This window comes from Oryza brachyantha, chromosome 12 (genome assembly GCF_000231095.2).
Source record: "Oryza brachyantha chromosome 12, ObraRS2, whole genome shotgun sequence".
Lineage (NCBI taxonomy): Eukaryota > Viridiplantae > Streptophyta > Magnoliopsida > Poales > Poaceae > Oryza > Oryza brachyantha.
The window spans coordinates 16,571,149-16,593,382 of record NC_023174.2 but is presented as its reverse complement, the minus strand read 5'-3'; the positions used below and the strand labels follow the sequence as shown (position 1 = coordinate 16,593,382).

Genomic DNA, 22,234 nt, shown 5'->3' with positions numbered 1-22,234 from the left:
GGAAGACGCAGAAGAAGATCGAGGGACACGCCGAGCTTTATATGCTCACCAGTCGCCATCCAGAACCCACCATCTTGATTCTTCTTCTTCTTCTTCACAGAATTCTGCTTCTGCTTCTGGAGAATCCATGGCCATGGGCGACGGCAGGAGGCTCTCGGAGCTGCTCCAGGAGCAGCAGGAGCCGTTCCTCCCCTGCAGGCGCCGCCTGCTCGGGCTCGCCTTCCGCCACCGCCGCGCCGCCGTCAGGAAGAGGCCGGCATTGGGCCTGGGCGCCGCCGTCTTCTGCGGCAGCGCCGTCAGGAGGGCGCTCCTCGCCTCCTGCTTCTCCTGCGGCGCCCGCGAGAGCTTCCGCCGGCTGCGCCGCGCCGGCGGCATTGCCTCTGACTGCGACGACGACGACGACGAGGAGGTGGAATGTGCAAGGCAGCTCAGCCCGGTGTCCGTACTGGACATGGACATGGACATGCACTCCGACGAGGAATCATCCCACGTTCTCGGGGGCCGTAAGCCCTCCTCCGCTTCACGATTCCAACTCTGTTCCCTCCAATTCCGACTCAGCTTCCTCGATACAGGCGAGGAGGACGAGTCGCCGTCGACTTCAGGGAAGAGCTCGCCGCCGCCGCCGCCCGAGCATGGCTCTCCATGCCTCACCTTGTACGAGGGCGGCAAGAATGGCCAGACGGAGACGGGAGAAGAGTACAAGAAGACGAGGTCGTCCAAGCTGGAGGAGCAGGTGATCATCTCGTCCTGGGAGAGGATCGCCGGCGACATCTCGAGGATCCCCATGCTGGTGCAGCTCGACCTCACCGGATCAGCGCGGCAATGGAGGCGGCCCAGGGAAGAGGAAGCCTTGCAGGTAGGGGCAAGCATAGAGGCCATGATCTTCGAGGAGATGAGAGTGGAGGCTGTGCATGACATGCTTCTCTGAATCTTTGACGCCTTCTCAATGTAATTAAATTCAGATTGGGGCACACCTTCTTGTTGATGATTCCCACTGTAAAACAAAAAAAGGAAAAGTAACATATGATGAATGAACTGAATAGGTTTCTGTGGTGTGTAAAAATTTTAGTTTTTATCAATGTTTTTTTGGGGACACATGGAGTTCTCCTAGTGCATTGTTTTTCAGTGGTACACATTCAGGTTCTCCTTGTGTGTAAAAGTGTAGTTGTGTTGTGTCTGGTTGTAGTCATATGTTGTTTACCTTTGATAAAGTTCACAAGCTAAATGACAAATTAATTGTACAATACTAGTAGCAGTATTAGTGCTGTAACCAACTCAAGATTCATACAACATCACTAAATTCAGGGTCCTAATATGTGCACTTGTGTGTTTGCTCTCTGTTGCTGTTACTATTTGAGTTTTCATGTGGATACTAGCAGCATGTTAAACAAATGGCAATTAGATTTTTTGAGGTCTGGAGTAACCAATTGGATATATGTAGGGTATCATGTGCATATATGCTCCACTATCCTGCATGTTTCCTTTCTTGTGATAGTGATTGCTCTCTCTCTTCTTGAGATGCTCTCTAGTAGAGTTGAGCTCTGATTGGATCTGATAGTGTAATCTCGCAGTTGACACTCTTGTCAGTACAACATCATCATACAAACTTAATAAACTCTTGGCTTAATCTGACCATATATGCAACTTTTTCCATCTGAATTTGGAACTTTTCCTGCATGAATCATCTTATGGGTGCTATGAGATTGCCTAATTTTCTAATGGAAATGAAGGAGAGGAGTTGTCCGCTTGAATGGGATTCATCTCACCAGAGTATAGATTTGGAGCAGCTGGACAAGATCAGATAGGCCCTCAGGTATACTCCATTATATGCAGAAATCTGAAGCTACAGTTTCCTGGAATGTGGTATGGAAGTTGGTCTAACATATCCTCGAAGCGGAAGAATGGTCGCACCAGGTACAATTCAAAAGAACGACAAGAATGCTATCTCTGTCGATGGCCAGATGCTAAATGATTATGTTGACATTCTTGTTAACACGATCTTCAATCAACACACTCTAATGCCTCGTGTATATGGAATGATCACCACATTAGGAAAAGCCCAAGCTTGTTGCATTCCATGGCCACGTGGAAACGTATGACACATGTAACTAATCAGTTCCTTCGCATATCTTCTTATTTTTCATGCAACTCATTTCTTTTGATCGAATTATAGCTCATGCATCCAGGTGGTCAAGCTCTACATTGTAAGGTACTCTATGTTTCATAGATTGTAACCACAAATTATATCCATTTGAGTTATAATGATTAGATTGAGCTACTTCTACTTATAACAATCTAGGCGTTAAATATTATTTTCACCCAATTTTAGGTGTCAGCCATTACTAGACAGATATCATCTAATCAAGGAGAGAAATCTGCAAACCAAAACTTGGCTCTCAAGAACAAGTGTTTGACAGTGCATTGCAAAGTATGGTTGGAGAATGTAGGAGATGAAGATACGTATTTTAAGACAAAGAATCTTGGAAACGTAGGAGATGAAGGTACATATTTTAAGGCAAAGAATCTAGGAAAAGCCAGCTCTACTTCCTCAAATGCTAACAAGTTCACCAATAGCTAGGTGTTAATAACTTCTCGGTTCTAGTTCAACAAAGTAAATTCTCTCTCTTTCTACCTCTTAGCAAGTTGCACTTAAATCTTTTCCAAAAAATTACTATGAGAAAGTATTGGTTTTTATCGAATAACTAGAAATCAAGCATATAAAGTGTTTCAGTAGAGTAAGGCTCCATGACATCTTTAATCTAAGGTATATTAAATCTTTGTAGAAACTTATTGATCTTCTTTGTGCAGGTCTAGTGTACCTGGGAATGTTTTGATGCAGGCCATTCTCAAGTCAGTTTCCGTTGAGGTACGTGCATGCAAGTCATATAAGGGTATTCTTAACCCATAGCACTAGATATGGTACTAGACACTACTCTTTCAATGCAAACACCACCATTCCACACTTAAATTTAATGCTATTTATCTCACATGATATCTTGGATGTTGTGTAGAAACCATGTCTTGAGACATGGTTTTTATCCTAGGTGACAACTTATTTAATGCTATGGACATCATCCTAGTCATTGGGTTGGGAATGCTCTAAGTTACGAGGTTTCATGGATCACCGTGGTTGAATGTTTAGTTGATCACATACGAACCATTTATTTTTTGTTGACATGTCATACAAACTTGCAATTGAGATGGTTTACAAACCATTTAATGTTTGTTTGATCTTAAAATTAGTCTGGAACCGAGCTGAGAATTATTTTTATGCTCGGCGGACATGCCGCTGCTAGTGTTGTACCATATTTTGTTGTTTGTACATGCATGTCGCCCTGACCAATGAGAAGGGTCCGTATATACATTTTATAGTTGACTTCAAAATGCCTTAGAATACTATTTGAGGCGTTAAAAAAAGTTTCCTAAACAAAAGACAAAGACATTATTCAAAACACCCTAAAAGAAAATTAGAGGCAAGATATTAAAATGCCTCGAAAGAAATCACAAGCACAAATTAAAATGCCTCAAAAATGTGTTTAAAGGCATCCAAAAAATCACCTGCATGTATACTTATTAAGGCGTTTTGAGAAAGTGCCTCAAAAACCTTTTCCCTATGGTAATATAATCAACATTTCTTAATGTGCCTTCTTTTAAGTATTGGAGGCATTTTGTTAAGCAATTAAGGCATTCTGAATTGCCTTCCAATCCCGTCCATCCTGATCTTCTCCTCTCTCACTGAAGTGTGCTTCGTTATGTGTGGCAACTTGGAAGGGGCTGTGCTGATGAGCTGATCAGACAAAAGAACAAGAGTGTGGAAGTGTGCTGTTCTTTTGGGTGAGGATGACATCTGAATTACAGGAACAAGCATATGTAATCTTTTGCGCGTTCGAGAAAAACAGGAACAAGTATCTGTGATCTAAATTTCTACAGGTATCGTGTTGATTAGATTGGTTCTTGGTGCATACGCCAAGTTAAACACTTGGTTGAGCGGCAATCCTCTGCTCCCTAAACATTCAGCATCTATGAAGTTAAAAGGGCAATCATGCATGCATCCAACAGAGAAGTGACAAACCAAGTTGAATTGAGGACAAGGAAAAAAAAAAGAAGAAGGGCATATATACAACTCACACAAGATTGCCAATATTTTGCACAAACCCATATGTTCCCTTTCACCAAAGATAGATGAACCACACATGTGTGAAGTGTGATCTTGATTCTTGACTGCCTCTGCCCTCCCTATACCTCTAGTTCTAAAGTAGCAACTAATGCAAATATGGCAGATATAACCTTGTTGCTTTGACTAACATGACTAGAAACAATCAAAGAAAACAAGCAAGAGACTTGAGGCAGAAGAAGAAGAAGATGATGATCAAGCATCCTTGGGGTGAACCTCGGGCAGTTTGGCCTTCTTCACCATGCTGCCTTCCACAACCGCATTGGAGCTCTTGCAGGAGAGCCCAAGCCCAAGCCCGAGCCCGGCCCACGTGAACCGCCTCTGCCCCCTGGCCTCCCGCGCAAAGCTCCCGCCGCCGCCGCTGCCGGTGCTCTTGGTGCAGGCCAGGTACGCCGCCAGGAACGGGTCGTCCTCCGGCCGGACGGCGCGTGCCCTGGAGAAGCTCTTGTTCGACGGCAGCCTCCCGGGGGGCGGCGGCACGGACAGCCGACGCGCCGGCGGCGCCTTCCTGGGGCTGTCCGGCATGCCGCCGTCACGGCCTCCCACGGCCGCCGTCGTCTGCTTCGACACGCGCAGCTCCTTCTCCCATGAGAACACGGTCACCGGCGCGGCTGCTGCTTCTTCCTCCTGACCCATGCAGCTTGCACAGCAAGCACCTAGCTCCTTCTTGACTTGTTGTTGGCTGAGCCTGAGCTACAGAGGAGGAGTTCTTGGTGTGGTTCTTGGCCGGAGAAAGAGGAGGAATCGACGAAGAAGAAGAAGAAGAGTAGGAGTCGTTTGGTTCGAGGAAGGAAGGGAGGAGAGGTGGAGAGGGTTTAGCTTAGCGAGCAGTGGAGATAAACTGATGGAGATGGAGATGGATCATGAATGAATCATGCATGCAGCGGATGCATGCCATTCGTGTGCCTCCCCTTCCTTTCTTTAATTCGTTTCAGTTACAGTTTATAATAATTAGCATTAAGCTTGGAACACGGAAGCCTAACGGATTGGAACGTCTGACGACGATTTTCTCTCTGCTACAAAATTGCCCCTTAATTTCATTCTTTTTTGTTATCGTAGCCAACAAAATTAGCTTTTTTTTTTTGGTTTCGCCGTGGTTTTCTAACTGTATTTCTTTCGTATACGCCTGCGTATAAAATAAAATTGGGCCATGTATACAAGCAAATGAACACGTTAATTAATTAGCATGAAATTAGTTAGGGTCGATGAGGTTCAACAGCGACAGGGGATCGATTGACATCACACGCACAGGCACAGCAGCAGCCTTATCTGAATTTCCTATTGACATTTCCTTGCTACTACTGTTTTCTACGGAAGTATACGTATATGTTATTAAGCTGTACAACAAACTGGCGCCAACGACTGTTCAATTCATTACTACACCTGCTCACAAAACTAATGTGTAACATCACACAAGTAGGGAGGGATCCGTGCATGCATTGTATCTAGAAGATGGGGCTTCTTGGGTTAGTTAGGTTGCAATTAGCTACTACTGCCTACTTCTACTTGTTGGTTTTGTTTTGGATTTTTTTACTCTATTTTTTGAGCAAAACATGTGAAATTTGCGAGATTGTTTTGTGATCGGTTTGAATAACACATCCATCCAAACTTGAATCAAGTTGGGGGGAACAAAAATTAAATAGACCAAGTTGATGTTACTGCATTTGACCTTTCATAGACCAAATGGCAGGCTTTGTTTAACCATGAAACCTCCTATGATCTCGTGCCAATCAGTTACTACAGACTTATAGCTTACAACACAGCAGTCAACGCCAAGTTCCTCACTTCAAATAACCTATACTCTACAAGTTTATTACTTTTTTTTTTAGATAATGGATAATCCTTCGAAGATAAAGAAAGTTTTAGGTATATTAGTAAAGAGTACTGTCATGTAATTTTAATACGAATGTTATGAGAATAATGTCGCCATAAATAAAGTACAAAAAAGAAAACATATACACTTTTATTGCTGGAACTTGACAAACCTACGAAATTAAGTAGTACTCCTATCGACTAGCTCTAGATTTACCAGTCTTGACAGTCAAGCATGTGGCATGTGGGTTTCCGAATCCCAATCACGCATTAATTTTGCAAAGTGTTTGAAAACTGAAGGGTTGCTAGGTGCATTTTATATGAAACTGATACTCCAAACTGGATTGTACACACTGCTGAATTAGTTGTTATGAAGAGCATGTAATATATAAACTAGAAAAAGAATCTTGCAGGAAGTAGCAATCAAGAAGTTGGAAAATCCTTCTCATGTACATAAAAAAACGCCAAACCATCAACATTGACCACTAATGACACCCGGAAGGATGAGCACCAAATTGCCGGGGAAAACTACAAAATAGCAACTAATCAGAAATTGGATAGTTCTACTGCCAACAGTTCTTTAATGTTTTGGAATATTATTCATGCAAAAACAATGCTACCTTGGAGAATTTCTGTCCTTTAATTTTAATACTAGTGAAACTCCCTTATCCGACCATGATATGTACATATGTTTTAATGCTACTAGTATATTAGTCATCTGATTGCAAATGACTATTCCAACGTCGTCATAATTTTGGCCTGCATAATCAGTTTTCTTTCTTTTTTATTGTCTAGTCTCTATCTTTTGTTATGACTTTCATTCTAGTCTCCTTGCTAAGAGCAAGTATGATCTTTGAATATGCTTGGAGTGTTCTGACTGGTCTTGTTCAACAAAACAAGGTAGCCCTATTCAGAACGAAGCTTCCTTGCTTAATTTCGTTTTGCACAATACCGTACAAGTAGATCCATCCAAAATACAATTGTGTTGGCTGGTATATTTCCAAAATACCATGTGACAGTGACAAACGAGGGTGATATGTATGATGATGATGATCGGAGGGCAATTTTCCAATCAGAAAATGACTATACTAGTAGTTAATTATGACAGCAAATCTTTCTAGAAAAGTATACTACGGCTCAGACGGTTTTGATTTGCAGCCGCCCCTAATCCTAGTACGTTTGCACGTCTCTGAATTAGTCAGAGTAATGTGATTCATATGTCACTCTACAGAAACTTACAGAGTTAGAGTTGCATCTAGCGTGTGTCCTTTCGTTTGATTGCTGCTGTTGGCAATCCAACGGAAAGAAACACAATGGTTCTTTTTCTTTCTTTTTTTTTGCTCATTCTGCCGCTGTTTAGACGTTTTAATACATGGTGATTAAGCATATGAGCATCAGCCGGTTAGTCCAACAGTGCAAGTAACTACTACTAATATCTTCTTAGAGCAATCGAATTCTGTTATAACCTGGGTATGCTTAAGTCAGCTTACCAACCCTACCTACAGATAGATATGGACATATGCTCAATCTCGATAGCTCCAGCCTCCAGGAGGAATAAGTTATTCTTTATTTTCAGAAGACTTGTTATATTTGCTCATCGATGTATGTTTTAGTGGAGAAAACTTAGCTGAAGCTACGTGATATTATAAGCTTAAGGCACGTTGGGTTTGCATCTGGCTTGAAGCTTCAAGGCACACAGTCACCGTTTCAATCTTTCAGAAGCAGAGGCCAAACAAAACAATGGGCCTAAACAGGATTATGAGAATATCAGTAAACAGAAGCAGTGTAGTACTATCAAACTTCGCTCCAAAGCTGAAATTTATTTTTGTGCAGAGTTTGAATTCCTTTTTCCTGAAAGTCACCGTAATGTTTTCACTCACTCTTAATCGTACTGAGTGAGTAATGGCAGGCCTTCTCCTCCCTCGACCTCGATCAGTTAACCAGCAGCAACGAATACGATTTGATTTGGGTATGTATTCCTCGATTATTGGGTTCGATACGATTCGGCCTCGTCTTGAAATTTATATATTCTCCTAGCTAATCGTATCGTCCTTAAGAAGTAGTAGACTGGAGTAATAGATAGAGCTAGGGCTGAAAACGAAACGAATACAGACGAATAACACACGTATCGTATTTGTTTTTATATTTTTAGGCGGATATGTAAACGGATATGAATATCTCGGATACGGAAACAAATACGAATTATCGTGAATACGAATAAGGATTGGATGTAGTCGAACACGAATACGACAATAAATATTTCTCGGAACATACAAACCACTCAAACCGTTCATAAAAGACAAATAACACCATATATATATAGCTAACTTAATAAAAATAGTTATCATTCTAGGGCTTATCGTAGATTAAACACGTTACATTTAATTTCACGTGTAATAGACAAGTGACATAAGTTCACCACATAGCACATAATGAGTTTAACAAATACTGATATTCTAATAGCACTAAAGCAGTTTTGCAGTAAACTGGTTGATGGGCCAGACCTGAAATCAAATGGACTAAACTGATTTTAGGTGTTCGCGGATATCTGCTCATTACAATCTTCGGATATCCGTCGGAATATCCGTATCCGTCGGAAACTGCCATACTGTATTTGTATTTGTATCCATATCCGAATTATCCGGAAAATATCCGCTTCGAGCTACCTCCGTATTCGTTTTTTCCGGAGCGGACAGAAACTATCCTCTCCGTTTTCAGCCCTAGATAGAGCCATGGAGGGAGGGGACCATAAGAAGGAGTGAGTTGTTGTCACACCCGGAGTTTATCCCAAGCATAAATTCGTAAAAGAAATTCGTAAGTAATAATTGACTTAATCAACTCAGGAAAAATCCCTCTAAAAAATTAATTTAATTAAATCGAGATTCGCAAAATCGATTAACTAGATTTAAACTCAAATTGAAGAAGTATAAAATTTGGCCAAACAAATTAATTTAAAACTCGGCAAAAGTGGAGCTTTTCTTTTTTCCCTCCTTTTTTTCTTTCTTTTCCCTTCCTTCCCAAATTGGGTCGAAGTCCAATTTGCCTCCCCTTCCTTTTCTTTTTCTTTTTTCTTTTTCCTCTCCTCCTTCCCAGGCCGGCCCAGCCTAGCCGGCCCACCTCCCTCCCGGCTGCCCCTCTCCCGCGCGCCCTCCCCTCCTCCCGGCCGGGCTGCCTCGGCCCAGCCTCCGCGCCCGCTCGCCCGCGCCGCTGAAGTCCGCCGCGCCTCCCTGCACCGGCCGCGCCGAGTCCTCCTCGCCATCGAGCCAGACTCCGCCCGCCGCCCGCAACCGCCGCCGCCAAATCCGGCCGATGCCGACTCGGTCTCCTCCCCAACGGCCGTCCCGCCCTAGCCGACGTCTCTCCCCCTTTAAAACCCCCTCGCACGAGCGCCGCCGCCACCCTTTTCCCGTTCGCCCGAACCGCCACCGCGCTGTCTTCCTCCGCCGCCGCAGTCGATCTCGCCGCTTGCGCCTCGCCACCCTCGTCGCCGGCCATCACCCCGTGTCCCGCCGTCTTGCCGACCTTCCGCCACCCCCGTCGCCGCCGAAGGACACCCGAGCGCCCTCGTCACCTCCTCGCCCTCTTCGCCGCCGCGCTTGACGTCGTCAGCAACGCGCCGTTGTCCGCGCCCCGGTCATCGCCGCCTCTGCTCCGTTCGCCGTCACCCGTCCCTCCTCCTCGCCGATTTGCTGCCGTCCTCCGTCGCCGCCGGGTCCCCTCGCACCCGCGTCGTCGCCGGGTGCCCTGCGCTGCCGGCGCTCGTCGCCGCATCTCCGCCCGACGTCGCCATCGCCGTGCGGTCGCCAAGCTGCCGCTGCTGTCACCGCCGTTGTCTCTCCCTCCCATGCGCTGTCGCCGTCGCCCTCGGCACCATGCGCTGTCGCCCGTCGCCTTGCGCCGGCCATCGTCGTCGTCGTCGTCGCCCTCCCGCCACCGACTGTCGCCGTCGCCGTTGTCGCCCTCGCATCGCCGATCACCGCCGAATCGCGCTGTCACCGCCACCACCGTGCCGCTCGAGTCGCTCACCGCCGGCCACGCTCTCCTCCCCTCTCTGTTTCCTTCTCACCGGCTGGCGGGTCCCACCCACCAGCCCCTCCCTCTCTCCCTTTCGGCCGGGCCCACTGGTCGGCCGACCCACCGCTCTCTCCCTCTCTCTCCCCTCGGGCCCACCCGTCAGCCTCTCCTCCCCTCTCTCCCTCATCGACAGGTGGACCCCACCTGTCGGCGCGCCTCCTCTCTCCTCGCTGACGTCAACAGCCCTATTAATTGCGCAATAATTGATTTAGGACTTTTCTGTTTAGTTAAAAAAAACCCAAAAAACTTGTAAATTCATAAGTAATTCATCTAGTCTCTGTTTAGGCCTATTCAAATTTTATTAAATTCATAAAATTGTCAAGAATCCATTAAAAATACTTTCTTTTACTGTTTTCAGTAGAGTTTGTGTCTGTTTTATTTAATTTTGTGCTTTGTCGGTTAGATTCGGATGCCACCGAAGAGCCGGTTTACTTCAAGATCGTCGCCGAAGTACCCCAGGGGCCAGAGCAAGGCAAGTGGCACTCATCTTTGATCATATTGAACCTATTATTACAAATTCTCCGCTTTATTTCTTCAAATATGCATTGTTTTAATTAAAGTATTTACTGTATTTATTTCTCGAGTAATCCTTATTATTATGCCGTTGATTATCCAGCTTTATTCGTGCTAGACCAGGGGTAACTTGACTAGAGTTAGGCCTAGGTTAATGCTTAGCCATGCTTAGATCAACTAGCTCATGGGATCATTTAATAATCATGATTACCTCTGAATAGCTGTAATAATGATTCATTACCCGGTTCGAGTAAGTGGCAACTAAAATATGACTAATGGTGGGCTGTGGGTGCACGGTTTGAAAGTCGCACCTATGGCAATTAAGGACCGGTTCACGGGAAACCCTGAAAATAATTAAGTGCTAACCACATGCCGAATGGGTAAGGTGGAATCTGGAGCATGGCTTCGAACTATTTAACGTACCAAGGCAAGGGTAGGCGTGATGGAGTATGGACGGGCAATCATGGTGTAACGAAAGCCTCTGCTGCTTTCGGATCTACTAAGGCACAAGAGGGGATTGCCCGACTTGGTGTAAAGGAGGGGGTGAAACCTGAAGTGCAGTGCGATTAAATAGGGAGGGTTATGTGACGGGTCCTATCACGGTCTCCTTTCCGGTATGCCATGGTGGTATGTCGGCGCACGTTCAAGTGTAGTGAAGTCGTGTCTTGTGGGTACAGTAGTACACCTCTGATCAGAGTATAATCTATTCGAATAGCCGTGTCCACGGTTACGGGCGGACTCCCAGCTTCACTGTGATTAGTGAACCTTTAATGACCTGGGTAAACTGGTTTTCACTTGGGACTACCATAACATGGTGTAACGTTGAGTAGTGGTTGGGCCTGTTGCAACGTGGTGTAACGTTGGACAGTGTTGTGGTATTTTACAACTGTTATTTACTTATCCTTTAATGTATTTAATTACCTTTATTCGGTTTAATCTCTTTTTTTATTTTAAATGCTGCTTTATTGCAACTAACCCTAACTTGTCCTTGATGATCCTTATGCATCACTTATTACCCTCTTTTCCGTGCTACTTGTTGAGTACGGTGGTTTGTACTCAGCCTTGCCCAATTTCTCCCTCCAGAGTTAGAAGTGGAATCCGATAGAGGTGACTCTCAGGAGTGAGCTGGTCTGCCGTCGAAGCTTTGCCTGTGGACTGGAGCCGTACCCGCTGGAGCTAGTCTACCTTTTTTTCCGCTGCATTTTCGTTAGAATAAGTGTTATTTTCAGTTGTTTCTAAGAACGATGGTTATGTAATCAACATTGTCTTTTTTATACCCTGGCTGGTCCTGGACAGAGATTTTAATACACAATTAAGTTTAGAAATTCGTGAGGAATTTTTGGGCGTGACAGCTGATCTCTTGTATTTTGAGCTGCATGTTCAGGATCCCATTGCCTAAAGGAAACAAAAAACCCAGTCATGTCATGCAGCCGTAAATAGAACAAAGCATATATCAATACCATATATACAACAGCCATTTTATAATTTACCAGCATATAAAAAATTCTCGATAAAAGAAAACGAAAGAATAACCCTCCAGCTCCAGCCATGGCGCCCAACGCGCTGCGCTACGAGTAGTGTAGTGTACTGGCAGGCCTTCTCCTCCGGCGGTTAGATAGATAGAGCTCAGCCAGCCAGGGAAAGAAGGTAATGGATATGATTCCAAACGAAAGAGGCCACGAGCACACGCATATCCCCCTTGCATATCCCATCGCAGACGGACACCCCAATCACCAACAAAACTTCATAAATTTCTTTGCATTGCATATATATTTGCATTTGCACTTGCACACACTCCATCCAGCCATGGCGCCCAACGCAGTGGACGACGAGAAGCCGGTGGTGCTTGTCACCGGCTGCGCCAAAGGCGGCATCGGCTATGAGTACTGCCAGGCCTTCTCCTCCCTCGGCTGCCGCGTTGTCGCCACAGACGTCCCCGACCGCGTCCCGGACCTCGCCGGCCTCGACGCCGACCAGCTCCCGCTCGACGTCACCTCCGACGACAGCGTGGCCGCTACCGTGGCGCGCGTGCTCGCCGACCACGGCCGCGTCGACGTGCTGGTCAACAACGCCGGCATCGGCTGCACGGGCCCGCTCGCGGAGCTCCGCGGCGAGGCCGTGCGCCGCGCCATGGACGTCAACTTCCTCGGGCAGCTCCGGACGGTGCGCGCCGTGGCGCCGCACATGGCGTCACGGCGGTCGGGCCGCGTGGTGAACGTGGGCAGCGTGGTGGGCACCGCGGCGACGCCGTGGGCGGGGCCGTACTGCGCGTCCAAGGCGGCGGTGCACGCGGCGACGGACGCGCTGCGGCTGGAGCTGCGCCCGTTCGGGGTGCACGTGGTCAAGGTCGTCCCCGGCGCTGTGCGCTCCGGGCTGGGCCACGCCAACACGGCGCACCTCGCCGGGCAGGAGTGGCGGCTGTACGGGGAGTTCGCGGCGGCGATCGCGGAGCGGGCGCGGGCGTCGCAGGCCGGGAGCGCGACCGACGCCGGCGTGTTCGCAAGGCACGTGGCGCGGCGGGTGATGAGCCCCCGTCCTCCGCGGGAGATCGTGTACGGGAGCATGACGGCGCTGTTCGCCGCGCTGGCGGCGGCGCCGCTGTGGGCGCGCGACGCCTTCTTCGCCAACCGATTCGGCCTCGCCAAGATGATGCGCTAGACTTATTCAACTTGCGTGCTAGTTGGGCTGGCTTACTGGGCCGTTTTGATTTCGCGATCGTGGGCCCCTGCGTTGGACCAGAGCTGGATTGCCGCTTACGTGCGGCCCGTTTTAGTTGCAGCCCAACCCATCAGGAAATGGGCTGAACTAATTTATTGGTCTAGTGATTGAGACCTGATAATAAATTTTCTATCTCAAAAAATGGGGAAAAAAGGACAATTAGGCTAGTGATTGAGACCTGATAATAAATTTTCTAGAACATTTTGCATGCCGTGTTGTTAAATTTAATTACTCGTGGATGATGCTGTGTTGTGTTGTGTTGGGTTGGGTCTGTTTGGAGAGCTTTAGATTCTGAGAAGCAGCTGATTGGTAGCCAGTTTCTGAGAATCTGGAAAAGCTAATAAACACAACTTCTCCAGATTCTAAATTCTTAGTCAATTTTTTAAGAAGCTGTGGACCGTTTGAGGTAGCTTCTAGAAAAAGCTATAGTTAGGAAAAACTTCCCAAACAGACTCGTTGGACGATGAGGGGTATGCTAGGCTGGGTGGTAGGCAGCATGCATGTGAAGTATGTGGTGGATCTTTCTCATGCATCACTGTATTTATTATTATTAAGGGACAGACAGCTCTATACCGAATTTTCTAAATAATCTTTTCTTTTTCTTTGGATGACGCAACGATTCATCGATCCGTACATATAGCGTATTGTATATGGAAGGATTTTATCATCCCATCCTTTTCTTCTTATACTTAAAATCTAAAATTTAAATTTATAAACTTAAAATTAGAGTTATTTTAAGAAAATTTTTTTATAAGACAAATGGTCAAACATTACAAGCAAAAAAGTTAAATATATTATATTATGAAACGGATAGAGTAGGCTTTTACAACAAACTTTATTTGTTGGTATTAAATTTTATATCGCTAAAAATACATATAAATTTTTTATTCACAAATTATTTTTTATTTGCAAATAGATTGTTTAATTTTTTCATAAAAAACCAAACATACAGAGGGTAATCTCACGTGTCAACTGAATTCTCTTGTCCCATGCATCTAGCTAATGACGAAGAAAATCATGAAAAATATGTCATTATTTTGGTCGGCTTGATCGATTGGTGTTGGATTAGGTCACCTGCCATTTGAAAACGGTTGTAATAAGAGCACCTTGTCTATTACCTGACTCTCTCAATCGCCACGTAAGTAAATTAGATGACATAGAGAAAAGAGAGGGAAGGAGGTTAGAGTCGACTCTTAGCATTTATTAAAGGAAACTTTCTTCTATGGAAATGTATAAAAAGAAAACTAGCTTAATAAAAAATATTTTATTGCATTAATGAAAAGACCACATCTTACTCTACCTTTATACGTATCATTTTAAAATAGACTTTTGTTGCTGACGTAGCTTAAGATAGATACCACAATGAACTCTAATGTTCAACATGCTCTAACAGAGGGGTTTGCAAAGGTGCCACGTACTTTATGTGTTGTACCGTATGCTAATTATTAGGCGATTAATTAGCCTCTTTGAAACTGTTTTTTTATAACAAAACAATAATATTTTTGGGCAGGACTTTTCACATGAAGCAATCGATCGGTTCCTAGTTCCTACAAGTAGATATAGCTTGATGAAGGAAATCAATCTTTCTACATCAAGTAAATTGTGAGATTTCACACGCATGCATGGCGTCCAAGGCTCCCCAAAGGTCGAATCAAATCTTAAAACAAACAAAATTGAAGATGCAATAATAATATACTACTACTACTTAACTTCCAAGGGACTTAATGTGGATAAACAGAAATCAAATCCTGGTATTTCGATCTGATGCGAATAATGCGTCTGGTTGGTAGCCAAGGCGTTGCGCCTACGTGTCCGCCACCGCATCATCTCCTCCTCAAATTTAATTTCAAATCCACTAATCTAATTAATTAATCCCCTTTTCCTTTAAGAGAAAAAAAAGGAGAGAGAGGCAGAGTAATTGATTTATTTAATAAAAAGAAAAAGAGCTCGTGGGTTTCCCATTCACTCTCCCCTCCCTCGAAAACCAAAACCAAAATCAAAAAGCGAAGGAAGAGGAGAGGAGAGGAGAATCCCTTCCTCCTTCCTTCCCTAATCTCCTCTGCTTCCAGTCCAATCCGCATCTCCTCCTCCTCCTCCTCGCCATTGCTCGCTCGTCTAGCCGAGGCCGAGGTAATCTTCTTTCTTCGCTTCGGTCCCATGCTTCTTCTACTTGGTTTGGTTACTTTTTGGTTGTGTTCCTCTCTTCTCATTCTATGCGGATTGATTAATGGCGGCGCGGTGTAGATTTGGAGGGCAAGGAAGTAGTAACCCCACCCCTTTCGCTCCTCGATTTAGTTCGTTACACCAATAATGTTGCTTCCAGACAGATTTGGGGGCAGTTCGCTGTAAGGAGTTCGAGTGATATATAGATAATAATGCGTCTGTTCTTCGATTTCCGGACTTGTTACCTTTGTTCTTCGATTATTACTATGTTACCTTTGTGTAGTTAGTTGGTTGCAGCCACTCCTCCGCTTTCCGTTGTGTGCTGTGGTGATGCTCATGCTCACACGCAAAACCCGATTCCAACTGTCGAATCGAATCGAACCCCCACCCTTGCTCAGACAGCTTGGATTCGTCCAGTTGCAGGCTTGCAGCCAATGATGTTGACGCCTCTACCATCCCCTTGTTTTTATTTTAATTTTTTTTTCTGTAATTACTAGTAGTAGAGTACAATATAAGCACGCCAAATTTGGGCACATGGCATTACATCTGGAGTATGCTGGATGCTACTACTACTTTTAGCCTAAGGTTCCTCGCTGAGGGATTGGCTTCCTTCTCAAACCTGTTTTACCTTGTCATACTTGTTTGGGATGCACATTTGCTCATGATGGGATTGGTTTTCAGGCATACAAACTGGCAGTGACATGGTGCTGTTATCTGTTGCTTTGTTCTGTGTGTGTCTTCATGGTGATTCTCGAGTTTGCGACCATTTATACCTGTAAGCTTTATTGTGCTATAATTATGCCTTCTTGCAGGTGTTGCGGCCACTGAGTACCAAGGACGATGCTTGTGTTTCTATTTAGATGATATAAGCTGTCTTCTGGCACATCACAATTGCTAGGGAGGAATGAAAATCAGCGGACTTCTTACCTCTGCTGGCATCAACATTGGCCTTTGTGTGCTTTTTCTATCGCTCTATTCTGTTCTGAGAAAACAGCCAGCTAATGTCAGGGTTTACTTTGGGAGGAGGATTGCTCAGGAGCATAATCGTCTCCGAGAGGCTTTTATCTTGGAGAGATTTGTACCATCAACTGGCTGGATAGTAAAAGCCCTGCAGTGTACTGAGGAAGAGATCTTGGCTGCTGCTGGGCTGGATGCTGTTGTTTTCAATAGAATTCTAGTATTCAGGTATTTTTACTTCCCTGTATCATTTGCTATATACTATGTTGGTTCCAGTAGGAGAAAAAAGTTGGAGCTGTATTGAACTTTAGTTTCTGGCTTGTTGTAATGCATTGTACCTGTCTTATATTTAAAATGTTTTCTATTCCTTACTGTTGACCTCAATACCCAAATTTACATGCTAATGCATTTGTTTTTTTTTTTTGACAGCATACGCATCTTTTCCTTAGCTGCCCTTCTGTGTGTGTTTGGAATTCTACCCCTGAATTACTTTGGGCAAGATATACATCATGTTCGGATCCCTTCAGAGTCATTGGATATCTTTACAATTGGGAATGTGGAAGTTAGATCAAGATGGTGAGCTAAGAAACATATTCTCGCTTTATTATAGGGTAGTTCAACCAATGGTCAACATGGCATTTACGCCCCTTGACTATTCGCATTTATTCCCACAGTTCCCAAATTGATTATGTTTTAAACACGTGCAATATTGTTTACGGAACATATGATTTATATTCTGGCTGCATTGCAGGCTTTGGGTCCATTGTGTAGCCCTGTACATAATATCAGGAGTAGCTTGCATTCTCCTATATCTTGTAAGTCCTTTTCCCTTATGACCTACTGAAATCTTTATCTTTCCTCATATTGAGGAACAGATTTGATAGCATTTGTCTGGAAATTTAGGAGTACAAGCACATTGCTAGGCTGAGGCTCCGTCATCTTACTTGTGCAATGCCCAATCCAAGCCATTTTACTGTCCTTGTTCGTGGAATACCAAAGGCAACCAAAGAATCATGCAGTAACGCTGTTGATGATTTCTTCACCAAGTACCATGCATCAAGCTACTTGTTCCATCAAGTTGTCTACAAAGTTGGAAAAGTTCAGAAGATAATGGTAAGCTATACTCGAAAGGGTGGGCCATACAAAAATTTCTAAACACTTTTTAGTGGAAGAATGTTGCTTATTGATTTATTGGAAACTTTAAAAGTATGCCCTTGATAGCTGTTGTCATTTAGTGTTTTTAATTTTGAGGCTACTATCTTATACTTGGATAATCACTTTGGGAAACAAGCAAAACTTTATGATAATTTCACATCTTCCAATTAACTTGATTCTCATTTCTGCCTTTTCCTAGTTCCTGTGATGTGGTAAATCAACCTCCAGTTCATTGAATTGAATGCATGGCTTTTGTTTACATTTTTTTATTTCATTTTCTTGTTATTGTGTAATGAATCTAGTCATACTCTGACAGACCGGTGCAAAGAGGGCATACAAGAAGTTCAAACATTTTACGGATGCTACTGTTGATCAGAGCTGTAAAGCAATTTCATACCGGTGTTGTCTGTGTGGAGCTTCATCTAATTCTTTCCAGCTGTTGCCAACTGGGCTTGAGCAGAATCAGGGGAAATCTGACCTTCAAGATTCCAGCTTTAAATTAGATGATCAGGTTTGAACCTGTAAGCTTACAAATATTAGCTCTTTTACTAAGTTCATCAATAAGTCAGTATAAATCAATAACTTTAACTGTTGAACTGTACCAGGAATGTGCAGCTGCTTTTGTATATTTCAGAACTCGATATGCTGCCCTTGTTGCCTCAGAAATACTTCAAACATCTAACCCTATGAAATGGGTTACTGATCTAGCTCCAGAACCAGATGATGTCTATTGGTCAAATCTTTGGCTACCTTATAAGCAGCTTTGGATTCGCCGAATAGCTACCCTCCTAGGTTCAATTGTTTTTATGTTCTTGTTTCTGATACCAGTGACATTTATACAAGGACTATCTCAGCTAGAGCAGTTGCAGCAGAAGCTTCCTTTCCTAAAGGGGATATTGGAGAAGTAAGTCTATAAGTTAAAACCAATATCTTTCTTGCTAGTATAAAGTTCATCTTCATATCTAACTATTGGTAGCATGAATCACAACTCATGTAAAGTTTAAAGAAGTAGGTGAGACCCGGCTCTTATGATTAGAATGATTAGTTGATTTGAATGCCTAAAGGAAGGAACAATTGATGTTTCTTTTGCTCTTGTGTTGTTGAGGCAATATTCGACATATGGGCTTCCATTCATTTTTATGCAGCAACTATTGACTACTCTTTCATGTGCAGGAGATACATGAGCCAGCTTGTAACTGGGTACCTTCCCAGTGTCATACTGCAAATATTTCTATACACAGTTGCACCGATAATGATATTATTTTCTACATTAGAGGGACCTATATCTCACAGTGAAAGGAAGAGGAGTGCTTGCTGTAAAGTGCTTTACTTCACTGTTTGGAACGTATTCTTTGTAAATGTACTATCTGGTACTGTCATAAGCCAATTGAATGTGTTATCAAGCCCAAAGGACATCCCTGTCCAGCTTGCTAAAGCTATACCTGGTCAGGTAAATATTGTCTGAGAACCTTTTTGTCTTAGTGCTGCAGAAAAGATAAATAGTTTGGAATTCATAACAAAAGCCTTGTTACACGCAAGAAGATACTGTTTTTGTCCTTTAGTTTTTTTCTTCTAACTTCTCTCTGCAATTCCATATTTTTTTTCAGGCTACATTCTTTATCACCTATGTTCTAACTTCAGGATGGGCCAGTTTATCATCTGAAGTTATGCAATTATTTGGTTTGATATGGAACTTTCTGAGGAAATATATTTTACGAATGAGAGAAGACACAGAGTTTGTTCCCTCATTCCCTTATCACACAGAAGTGCCAAAAGTAATGCTATTCGGACTACTGGGCTTCACATGTTCTGTACTGGCACCTTTGATCTTACCCTTTCTACTAGTGTACTTCTTCCTTGGTTATGTTGTGTACCGCAATCAGGTGAGAAACTAGAGATGGTATTCTGTGTTTCTACTTGGAGTATTATATGTTTATAACATGTTTTTAGCGTAAATATAAATATTTTCATCAATTACCATTACTATGTTGCAAGTTGCAACCATGGGTGAACGTCTTTGACATGAACCTTATTGCGCCGTTATATTTGTCTAGTAGCTTGGACTATCCTGCAATAAAAGTTGGAAACAAAATTGCATGTTCTTGTAAAAAATGTTTGGTGAAATAGCATTTCCTATTTCTTGGCTTCGTTCATGAATCCTATTGTTTCCCACGCTAATGATATTCTGTTTGTGTTTATTTTCAGTTGCTCAATGTTTACCGCACAAGATATGACACAGGGGGGTTGTACTGGCCAATCGCACACAACACAGTGATATTCTCTCTCGTGCTCACCCAGATTATCTGCCTTGGTGTATTTGGCCTTAAAGAATCGCCAGTAGCTGCAGGCTTCACTGTACCTCTTATCATCCTTACTCTGCTATTCAATCAGTATTGCAGAAACCGACTTCTCCCATTATTCAAAACTTCCCCAGCACAGGTTAGTATTATTTCCATCATATTGTATAGTGATGAACCAGTAGAAAATAACCATGGTCTATAATTTATCGTTGTGGTTACTGTTGAATCTTTTGCATGCGGATTATTGACTACTGCATTCTGATTGTACAGGATTTAATTGACATGGACAGGGAAGACGAGCGGTCAGGAAGAATGGATGAAATTCACCGTCGGCTTCATTCTGCCTATTGCCAGTTCCATGACTCTGAAGATGTATCCTTGGAGAAAATTCAGATTGTTGGCAGGGATGAGGATCAAGGGTGTAGCTCTGGTAAGTCGAACGGAAAAGAAACATGTGAGGAGGAACCCAAAGTGGAGTTATCTCACCCAACACTGAACGGACTCCCAGTTAGCCGTCTGCGGCATGCTGTGAGGTCAATTACTTTCCTTGTCAGATTGCAGAAAAGAGGTTTATCAGAATAGGATAGGATAATATCTAACCACTAACCCCCTTCATCTGTTGCCTGTTCGGCCATGAAAATGTACAGCCACATACATTGAGATAGCATCATGATACCTGGAGTGCAATTTTGGTGTTTTGATCCGTTTGATTTCTGAGTTAGTGACTCCAGGACATGCTAGTTAGTATATTGGCGCCTTAGCCATGCATATATTGTTGTAGTGGTCAGTAATTCTTTTTACATGAAATCTATGTTTCACTATTTTGTGATAATTCTTTTTACTATAGTAGTATATATCTTTAAGCTCTACTGTTTCTCGAAAGGAATAAAGAGTGGTAGTGCATCTTTAAGCCAGTGCATAAAACTTTTTGCTGCCTCCCTGAAATAAATGTTTTTTAAGAGTGGATCTGTAACATAAGCAGAACATTTGCAGGCTGCTTTGTAGCCGTTGTGCAAAGTTTGGTTGGTGTTTTTTTCTGCTGCAATTTAGTCAATAGACGATATGGTTTGTAAACAATATCTGTGACCTTGTATTCCATCCTGTACTTGACTTTGGATTAGCTAGGTCAGACGGCCTGCAGCTTGTTTTTTTTTTTTCTCACCAGGCAGCAGCTCCCGCGGTATTTGAACGAAATGCTCGTCAGCAGATTACGTTTCAACCGCGGCAACAAGTCTCGAAAATGTCCTCCAATTTTCAATGGATCGACCGGCCTTCAACTTTCCAAGTGTAAAGGATGACAGATCCTGTTGGCGTCAGCGGTGATCTCTACACTAGAATTTCTGGACAGGGTAGTGATGAGTAGTAGCTTCCAGGTCTTGTTCATTCAGCTTGTGATGCTGTCAAATGGTGCCACCAGGTCCTTGGTGAGACACACCTCATCATCTCTCGTCATAGCTACGCAGTACTTGGACTACTTGTTGCTTACTTCCTCCGTCATAAAAATGCCTCTTTTAGCTTATCTTATACATTAATGAGCAATTTTATAGGGTACTTATACCTCTTGGTATCTAGATACTAGGAGATATCTTTTCAAGGACTATAAAATTACTCTACATTAATATGATCGTAAATTCTAGAATTACCTTCCTTTTTAAAACCATAATGCATTTGTTCATACCTTTTCAAATTTTAATGTATTTGTCCCTACTGTATGAAACTTTAATGCAACAATTACTTAAGAAATAGAGTTTTGTTAAACAAATAAGGTAAACTAAAAGTGATTTTTTTTATTAAACGGAGGTAGTACATGAATTCTCAAACTACTACTACCTCTATTCAACTAAGATTTCAATTTTTTTGCCTTTTTATTTGTTCTACAAAAGCTTTATCTTTAGAGTGAGTAATGTATCAGAGTTTACTAAGGTAGGAATAAATACGTTGCAGCTCAAAAAAGTAGAAGTTGCATGTATTGAGGTTGGGTGAAGTAAATAACATTCTATTCTTTTTAGATTTATATTAGTACATGAGATAAAAATGGAAAAAAAGTGTAACGAGTAAATATTAGTATTTCGTATCAGAGAAGATGCGGGATGCGGCAAATCAATTTTCTGATGGTTTGATCTCTCCATAGTCAATAGATCAAAGTACGTTCGTACGTACAAAGTTGCGTGTGTTGCAGAAAAAAAACTTGCAAGATGCAACGAGTCAACCACATCAGCTAGCGAGCACTGTAACGATCACCGTATTTCCGTAGCGATACTGTAATACTACACTCTAGTCAGCTGAAAGTTATACTAAATTTTACCATTATCCTTTTAAATAATATTTCAGGCATGAGTTTTTTTAATTTCAACTTATTTTTCAACAT

The 22,234-nt window shown here is 43.2% G+C and overlaps 4 protein-coding genes across 5 annotated transcripts; 3 read left to right on the top strand and 1 right to left on the bottom strand.

Annotated features, from left to right (window-relative positions):
• The first annotated feature begins 422 nt into the window (after positions 1–422).
• Positions 423–1,211, top strand: LOC107305414. The gene is made up of 2 exons (XM_015843079.1): positions 423–503; positions 573–1,211. The coding sequence occupies exons 1-2, from the start codon at positions 452–454 to the stop codon at positions 926–928; spliced, it is 408 nt and encodes a 135-aa protein (XP_015698565.1). The 5' UTR covers positions 423–451; the 3' UTR covers positions 929–1,211.
• A 2,849-nt stretch (positions 1,212–4,060) lies between these two features.
• Positions 4,061–5,076, bottom strand: LOC102710832. The gene has a single exon (XM_006664171.3). The coding sequence runs from the start codon at positions 4,808–4,810 to the stop codon at positions 4,370–4,372; it is 441 nt and encodes a 146-aa protein (XP_006664234.1). The 5' UTR covers positions 4,811–5,076; the 3' UTR covers positions 4,061–4,369.
• Positions 5,077–12,379: 7,303 nt separating this feature from the next.
• On the top strand, positions 12,380–13,231 carry LOC107305390 (short-chain dehydrogenase ptmH-like). The gene has a single exon (XM_040529894.1). It carries the CDS (start codon positions 12,380–12,382, stop codon positions 13,229–13,231), a length of 852 nt encoding a protein of 283 aa, XP_040385828.1.
• A 2,044-nt stretch (positions 13,232–15,275) lies between these two features.
• Positions 15,276–20,796, top strand: LOC102710544 (CSC1-like protein RXW8). Of its 2 annotated transcripts, none has more exons than XM_006664170.2 (11): positions 15,276–15,421; positions 16,267–16,639; positions 16,841–16,987; positions 17,163–17,226; positions 17,315–17,524; positions 17,883–18,077; positions 18,172–18,470; positions 18,740–19,016; positions 19,174–19,449; positions 19,772–20,005; positions 20,137–20,796. In XM_006664170.2, the coding sequence occupies exons 2-11, from the start codon at positions 16,359–16,361 to the stop codon at positions 20,446–20,448; spliced, it is 2,295 nt and encodes a 764-aa protein (XP_006664233.1). In that variant the 5' UTR covers positions 15,276–15,421; positions 16,267–16,358; the 3' UTR covers positions 20,449–20,796. The 2 variants fall into 2 exon arrangements, with proteins under 2 accessions (XP_006664233.1, XP_040385478.1); XM_040529544.1 differs by lacking the exon at positions 15,276–15,421 and adding an exon at positions 16,149–16,158.
• Positions 20,797–22,234: the final 1,438 nt, after the last annotated feature.

What these genes read in the sequence shown, in the direction of transcription:
- LOC102710832 (XM_006664171.3), bottom strand. Translation starts at nt 4,810, where the DNA reads ATGGGTCAGGAGGAAGAAGCAGCAGCCGCGCCGGTGACCGTGTTCTCA.
- LOC102710544 (XM_006664170.2), top strand. Translation starts at nt 16,359, where the DNA reads ATGAAAATCAGCGGACTTCTTACCTCTGCTGGCATCAACATTGGCCTT. An exon ending in GCTTTAAATTAGATGATCAG is followed by an intron (nt 18,078 to 18,171) that starts GTTTGAACCTGT and finishes GAACTGTACCAG; the next exon opens with GAATGTGCAGCTGCTTTTGT. An exon ending in CTAAAGCTATACCTGGTCAG is followed by an intron (nt 19,017 to 19,173) that starts GTAAATATTGTC and finishes ATTTTTTTTCAG; the next exon opens with GCTACATTCTTTATCACCTA.
- LOC107305414 (XM_015843079.1), top strand. Translation starts at nt 452, where the DNA reads ATGGACATGGACATGCACTCCGACGAGGAATCATCCCACGTTCTCGGG. An exon ending in ATCCCACGTTCTCGGGGGCC is followed by an intron (nt 504 to 572) that starts GTAAGCCCTCCT and finishes TCCTCGATACAG; the next exon opens with GCGAGGAGGACGAGTCGCCG.
- LOC107305390 (XM_040529894.1), top strand. Translation starts at nt 12,380, where the DNA reads ATGGCGCCCAACGCAGTGGACGACGAGAAGCCGGTGGTGCTTGTCACC.